Genomic DNA, 8,106 nt, shown 5'->3' on the forward strand with positions numbered 1-8,106 from the left:
AGATTTGCCATTTATCTGAATTTATGATCATCTGGTCCTGGAAAACATTAACCTGCATCAGAGACCTTGCCGGCTGTGGATGCTCACCCGTCGATATTTACACAGAAAAAAGAAACCTGCAGATATGACTGTGAGTTGATAAATTTATCAAAGGGCAAGAAAACGGAAAAGAAAATATTAACCTGTATTGGAAGAAATAAATTATGATGAAGCAAAAGAAGATGCTATCTGAAGACAAGGCTTCCGTTCTGTTGAAGTCTCATGTTCTCAATCACGGACTGGTATAACGATCTAAGACCCTTCATATCATTGCCCTGTAAAGAAGCGAGCAAAGAATTTTACACAAAGTAAAAGCAGAAAGAATATATATATTCACTAACTGACCTGCAACTTCTGATGGTATTGCTCCGCCAGATCTTGGGAGCAATGCGTTGAAAGAAAACCCTTTCGACACAAAGTGTGCTACAAATTTGTCACCAAATTTATCGTACATCACCTTCTGCGCACTTACTATCTCTCCAAACAACAAGTGCTGTAGTGAAAAAAGTTAAATCAATAACTATACAAAAGCATAAGGCGCAGTGAAAAGTCGAGAGGTAAAAAGCATAGGTAAAGATGGGTATGGCAACTTACAGTATTTGCATCGCGGAACTCAAATGATTTGTTGAGAACACTATAGAGGCAACAATTTATTGCAAAAACCTCAATGATGAACCTCTCAAAGCCTGGTACCTGGTAAATCAGTCATATATTAGAAATTTATGGAACACAATTGTTCAAGATGGAATATAGAGAATAGGATACCTTCTCTTCACCAAAAGGTCCACCGCACCAATCTTTGATTAGCCTGATGAATATCTGCACACATGTCTGTTTACCAGAACAAAAGATTTTAAAAAAAAGTGTCAGATCGATTTTACTTCCAAGAAGCAACTCAGAAATCCAATTAAGAATAGATTAAAAATATAATGCAGTGTTGAGTGAAAAACCTCCGAGTAAATGGATGATCTTGCAACATACATTTTACGCAGGAGTGGTTTAATACTTGATTTATGAACTTATAAATTTTATGGATAATAATCCAACATTTCTTGAAATGGATGGGTATACATGGATGATCAATTTTCAAGTTCTGATGGGTTTACAACCAATTCCAGTGAATTATAATTTAGGGAAAACCTAAGAATGCAGCATACCTTTCTTACAACCATATCTTTATGGTTACAAGATGCATAGAGTAGCAGCTGCATAACTGTGTCCAAGTAGGGCCTACTTTTGGGCAACAGAAAAACGGAGGCCAAGTCATGTGTACTGATAACATGAAGAAATGTGTACAACGTTCGCTGAAGCTCTTGCAGTTCACGAAGCTCCTATAAAAGCAATAAGTTAGAAATCTGAAATGCAATAATTTACATATGAACTACAACAGAACAGAGAAATTGTTTCATGTTTTAGCTTATGCTCCCTACCACAGAAAACAGTGTCGTGATATAATTGATTAACATTAAGAGGTTACAATCACAAGCATCAAACTTTTAAGTAAAAAGTAACTCCAACAACACAAGCATTATAATCATTTTATCAGGACTACATTCATGAAAAAATAGGCATGACTGCTATAATCCACAGGATCTTACAGCGAATGGAAGTTAAACACAGAAGGAAGTATTAGTACCTCAGTGTTAGGTCCAGAAGGAAATTCCTCCTGTGGCAGGACTGCAAATACCCTACTAGCTATAGCAGGAAAAACTTCTTCCAAAAATATTATGCACCGAAATGCTGAATTTGCATATGAGCTGATTAAGCAACACAAGAAAACCAACCATCTCCTTTGGCTGCCAAGGAAAGTGTAATAGCAAAGTCTAATTAGTTTTTGTTTACCACTGATATTCAAAAAATTAGATACATGCCAAGTAAGATAATATATCAAATCTTTGCACCCAGTAAGTGCATGCTACAAAGTTTATGAACTCCTTTTTCAACTACATAAGTTGTTAGTTATTTTAGCCTTTGAGCTTTGACTCAAGGATAAAATCCACAAATATTAAAATATATTTCACCAAGCCAATTTTGTAGCTTCTACACCAACAGCTATCAATAATTCTAAATAATATCAGATAAGGAAAACAATTATGAGAAGCAAAGCAAACATAGTAAGAAATAACTAAGACAAAATCAGAAAATTTTCGTCTTTGGATGTTTTTCCCTTCACCAGTGAATAAAAGAGCGTTGGGCGACTTAGGTAATGAGCCACCCTACGCATGCCTAGGCGCGCCTAGGATCGCCTAGCCTTATTTCTTGTGGTAATCTTTACTTTCTGAATTTACAGAAATATGTAGTCATATAATACAGAAAATTATCATATAGACATATACTACAGTTTCAAAAGTAAAACCAATATAAAAACCATGCCTTAAAGAATAAAAAAACAATTAAAAAGCATTAAAAAGTTGGTCAATTTAAATCATAAAAAATAGAATAGGAGTAATGCGTAGTTTTATAGGCAAAAAAGAAAAGATCTTACCAATGAATAGGATAGAATTTAATATTTCATTAAAAGGATAAGAAATCACCAAAGAAGAAAATTGAATATCATCATTAAAAACAATAACATCATATAAATTTTTGGTAATTTTTTTAATTATGGAAAGAGTTTGCGTCTAGGCTCGCCTAGGACCAACTAGGTGATGCCCTGGCTCAGGCGCGCCTAGGCGTGCTTAGGCGGCACCTAGATGTCGCTTTTTTATTCACTGCCCTTCAATACAGAAGACTCAAACTAATGACATGCCTGTTATAACAATTCTAATGCAAGTTTCTCTCCACAACTGTATATGAACTTAGACTATATATTGAATTAAGACTTTCTCGGAAAATAATGGAGATAACACTATTATATTGTAAGAAAATTATACTTTACCTCACTTTCTGCAAGAAGCTGCTCCAATGCCTTGGGCAAGTGAGGAAAAATGGATGCACCTAGAGTCTCCACCATCCGATGGATAAATGATGTGACCTAGCCAATCGAAATCCAGGTTAGGCATCCAAATCAGCTTATCATTAACCTTTCAAGATAACAAGCACTCACCTTAATCCGCAAAGACTCCACTTTTGGAAATGCAATGAGTATTTGGACCAGCATATCCAATGTCTGTTGAGTAAATTAAAAGACACATGAAGAGTTAGCTGCGAAAAATGAAGTTTAAGATCACGACATAACAGATAGTTGGACATTTTGCTTTAATTGCTCAATAGCTCGAAACAGGAAAATAAATAAAAATAAATGAGTAACCAAATCATATTCCATATATAGAGTGGAGCAATCAACAAAAATGGAACAACAGGTGCTTCATAATTGGCTGGTCCTTACTCTCATTCATAATGTACAATTATTTTTAACATATCTAACATCCCTATGTGGTCCCAATACAAATGGTGGCAACCTAGCTCAGAAGTTCAGAAATTTATACGAGCAAATGAACATTTAATCAATATAAATTCATGTTATTAATTGCATAGGGACAAAGAGGAATATAAATGTAAGTAACTAAATATGATCTAGGCATAAGCTGTCTTAGTTTTCATCACTTATTCCTATTTCAGCCAGAGAAATGAAAAACACAAGGCAAAATTAGGTTTACCACAATTATGACCAGAGTAAAAACACAAATATTTGTGGCCCACTAACCTGCTTAAACATACTACCAACAGCAGGACGACTAGTAGTCGCAAGACGCTCACTGAATCCCTGACAGAATAAAGGATTTTCAGAATCAAGCTATTCATGTATAATTGAAAATATTCAGAACTAAATATATATAATCTTGATCTAAAACATAGTAGATACTACTTTAGCAGACACAGAAGAAGTATTTTCTCTCCCACCAAACCAACACATATTGGAAATTTAATTGTGAAGAAAAAGACCTTGCTGGAGTGCATTGATAGCCATAATTATTTGCTGTACAATCACAAAGCTTGATGAAGACTCATCCACACTCTGTACTTTTGCATTGACAAGGAATCCTTCAACCTGGACCAACAAGAAACCGTTATACATTCTTACCACTCAAAAATCAAACACTCAAATTCTTAGATATTTGTACTTTGAACTGTATTAACCTGTCGACAAAGGGGATTAAGCAACGAAGATAGATACTCAGTTTGCCTTTCCAGAGGCACATCTTCCATCCCAATTAGTATACCTATTGCCTACAAAATGTTTAATGTTATCAACAAATCCCAATATATGAAACTAAGCCTGAATGAATATCCCATTATAACCAAATTACCTCAAAAATATGACTTCCATCTTCAGACCCAGATATCTCCTTTGTCGAAGATCCCATGCTAGTAAACTGAGAAACCGTGTCTTGCAAACTCTGGCCACCATAACAGTAATAGCTCAGTAAGTAAAAATAAACCGAATCCAGATTATATAAGCCATAAAGAAACAAGAAAAGGTAGAAGAGACCTGCAAAATTGTGTCTATATATGGAATCAGTTTTGATTTCAACAATTTCACAACTCTCATGAACAGATAACTCGCCCTCCTACTAACGTTAATATTCGGATGGTGAATGCCTCTTTCATCAAGAAAAGCAGCAAGAGCCATTGGTATATACTGATTATTCTCCTGAACAAATTTCATAAACCTTGACATGGTCTCCAAGTACGTTAAAGCAACGAGCCTATTAGACTGACAAGGAAACCTCATAGACAAAAGCATTGGCACCAACTCACCCAGAAGCCCACTACCAGTTCTCATTGCCTCATCACTCATTGACTCTCCAAGAGCATAGAGAAGAGAAAGTGCAGCTTCAACCTCCTCAATGTTTCTACCAGAAGATGATGCAACAGCACTAGCTAATGAATTCCTGATAAACATTTGTGTGACATCAGGTGCGACACGACCCACACTACGAAGTAGAACAAAAAGATCTTTTCTTGTGTTCAAGCATTCTCTCTTCCTCTTCTTTACCTATCTTATCCAAGCTATTGAGGTGATCGCGATAGTCAGGATCATAGCATATTTGAGACCTGATCACTTCCAGTATTTGGGTCACATGAACAAGTTGTTTCTCGGTCAATGGGAGAGGCTCTTCATGGTTGATATATAACCAGAAAGAAACTGCACTGTACTAAATGTGGTATCAACCTCACAGTTTCTGCATCACAAAGAAAACTGAGGGTAATACCTCATCCAGAAGATCTGCTAAAAGACGCCTCCCATCATCACTGGTTATACGTTTGGAACATTCTAGAACCTCGATGGAATAGCCGGTAAGCAGTTCAGCTATGCCAGAAACCAACTCAGAGTCTGCATCTTCAGTTATTAAACCGAAAACTCGGCGGACTTGCAAACTCTGTAGAAGGTTGAGCTTTGCTTGTGGATCCACCATACGCTTGGAAACCACTGCAAGGATACAGTGAGCTGCACTGGCACGAAGCTGCCCCGATAGGCCTTCTACCAAGATGAGCTCGAACAACAATGGAACAAACACATCATTAGCAACCAGTCCTATATCAATCCAAGAAATGTACCTCCTCATTGAATCAAGGACACTAGCACAGAGTTCTGCGTCTGAATTTTTATACATAGACAGAATGTTGTACCATGCACTGACTACTGAGTGCACACACTGCTGCCTCATTGCATCCTTGACACGTGCAGCAATGGCAGTCTCCTCTGCGTTCCTGGGGTAATCCAAACTAATCAGCTCTTCATCTAGAGCATTCAAAACTCGACAGAACATGTCAATAACGATAGTGCCCTTGCTTAGCTGGGGGATGAAATCAACGAAAACGGACGACCAGACAGAAGGATACTCAAAGTAAATCAAGCAACAATGACCTGCGCAAGCTTGTTCCTTACGTATACAGGGCTGTCCAAAACCCTAACCCCCGATTTCTCACCTTCAACTCTCTCATAGCATGCCATGGCGAACAAGGATTTGCGGATGAAGGCCCGCTCCTCCTGGCTCATGGACGAATAACGACTGCGGACTGCTTCGTGGAGGCATTGCAAACACCAGAACTGAACCTGGAACCAATTCGATGACCACAGCCGCTCAATACAGACGGTAGAAATTGTCGGATTCTCCTTAACCCTCCGACAGAACTCCACTGCTTGTGATTTAAGAGCAGAATCTACAGTTCCAGATTCATCAAAGCTGATGACTATTGCCTTCTCTAGGTCATCCATCTTAGATCGAGTAAAACACTAAGTCACTACCAGTCTTAAACCCTTCACAACAACCGCACACCAATCGTAACTCCAGTTCAAAAATTTAATCAAATTGGTACCGAATTTGCCTCCGTTACAGATTTCCGTTAATTTCAATAATGCTCTAGAGCAATCAAACTGATCCAGATTCCTGAGATACGTTAGAACGATTGAGTTAAAGTTTTGGTGCGAAAAACAGCGAGGAATATGGATCCGCTACAGGCGAATATATAAATCGTGTAGGGTTGGTGATTGGAGTTTATATTCAGTTGCGGAGAACAGAAAACAAAATTAGAGAAGAACGAAAAAGTAGAGTAGAATTAGGGTTTATGGAAATTCTACTTCAGATGGCGTTGTAGTTTCTCTTTGCTTTGGAAACAGAGAGACCGGAGTCTTCTGGCTTTCGAGCTTTTGAGGCGAGTCACTGAAATCCGTGGAGAGACGAGGGTATCAAGAGAGAGGGGTTTATATATGCAGCTGTCTTACGAAAATACCCCTGAAATCTTGAGTTATTACGTGTTTCGAGCCTTGGGTTAGTGGCTTAACTTGTCTAACAAAAATTTTGGTGACTGTATTATGTATAGTTTTTGGTAAGATAGAAAGTTTTGCTTGCAAGTCAAGGACCAAAAAGACCAAAAACTTTTCTTATCTAGAGTATGATATTAATACGAAAAATAGTATAGAGTTTGTTTGGTATATATTTATAAAGATATTATAAGTAATTTTTGTATTTTTTAGTCAAAAATATTTTTAAAAATGTTAGACGATATGACATATTAAAAAACGAGAAAGTAAATAATAAATATTTATATTGAAAAAAACCTGTATCAAAATTTTATCAAACAAACTCAACAAGGCTCCGTTTGGTAAGCGATATTTTTTTTATAAAGACTTTATTAAAAAATATTTTTTTATTTTCAAAAGACGTGTAAATAATTACATTTTATTTTATCTTTGATGCTCTAATTTATTAAAAAATACACGTCTTTTTATAAAAGATATTTTTTACCTAAACAAACTTATCAATTAAAAAAAATTTTAAAATAATAAATCTCTTTATAAATAAAAAAACCTAACAAATCCTAAGTCAGAAAGGAAATATTCCTACTGATTAATAAGGGAAAAAAGACAGTTTAATTAAACAATTTCCACAGTATTGTATAGACGGGATATAGACACTCTGAGAGAAAATATATTGGGGCGCTGAATTTGACTTGAGGCATCCAGACATAACAAAATGTACGATTGGTTGTAAAGAACAGAGTATCAAGTTTCAATCAATTTTGAGAAGTTATTAAAACGTGGAATCATATTAAATTTATCATTTATTTGTTAATTAATATAGTTAATTAATTTATATTCCGTCCGTTGACATAGAAGGCTTGTACAACTCGGGTAAATTTAGTATAAAGAGTGTTATCGAATTATCAAGAAAATAAATTGTTCTTCACCTATTCAAGCAGAAGCTATCGCAGCCACAGATGCTATTAGAATAGCAAGGGAACTCAATTTAGAAAGAATATTTTAGAAGGTGATAATCTAACAGTGATAACACAATTCATAAAATTTGGCAGGTTCCTTGGAGTATTCAGAACATCATCAAGGAGTTGGACAGAAAGATCAGCCAATTCAAAGCAATCAAGGTCTTCAACTGCTTCATAGAAAATAATAAAGCAGCAGATCTCATGGCCTCCAATGAAGTAGAGAATATAGATGTAGATTATTTATTATATCTTACGAACATTCATGACGTACATGATAGCTATATCAGGACTTTGCGAGAAAGCCTGCGAGTTTCGCAATCTTTGCTCCTTAGTTTTCTTTTCAACAGAACTGCCTCCTGGGTAAGAAGGATTCCCTTTGTTGACCCTTAATCAAAAAAA

At 36.2% G+C, this 8,106-nt stretch overlaps 1 protein-coding gene across 1 annotated transcript; it reads right to left on the reverse strand.

The window, feature by feature from the left end:
* Nucleotides 1-224: 224 nt before the first annotated feature.
* LOC141249171 (uncharacterized) lies at nucleotides 225-6,202 on the reverse strand. Its single transcript, XM_073669552.1, is given in 19 exon segments — nucleotides 225-314; nucleotides 385-435; nucleotides 437-532; nucleotides 634-732; nucleotides 805-870; nucleotides 1,197-1,370; nucleotides 1,676-1,759; nucleotides 1,761-1,835; nucleotides 2,918-3,013; nucleotides 3,086-3,148; nucleotides 3,686-3,748; nucleotides 3,929-4,030; nucleotides 4,120-4,209; nucleotides 4,290-4,379; nucleotides 4,472-4,945; nucleotides 4,947-5,092; nucleotides 5,095-5,164; nucleotides 5,166-5,842; nucleotides 5,845-6,202. Coding segments are annotated over 19 exon segments (2,964 nt in total).
* Nucleotides 6,203-8,106: the final 1,904 nt, after the last annotated feature.

This window comes from Phyllobates terribilis, unplaced genomic scaffold (assembly GCF_046119375.1).
Source record: "Phyllobates terribilis strain yellow unplaced genomic scaffold, ASM4611937v1 Scaffold_4341__1_contigs__length_62088, whole genome shotgun sequence".
Classification (NCBI taxonomy): Eukaryota; Metazoa; Chordata; class Amphibia; order Anura; family Dendrobatidae; genus Phyllobates; species Phyllobates terribilis.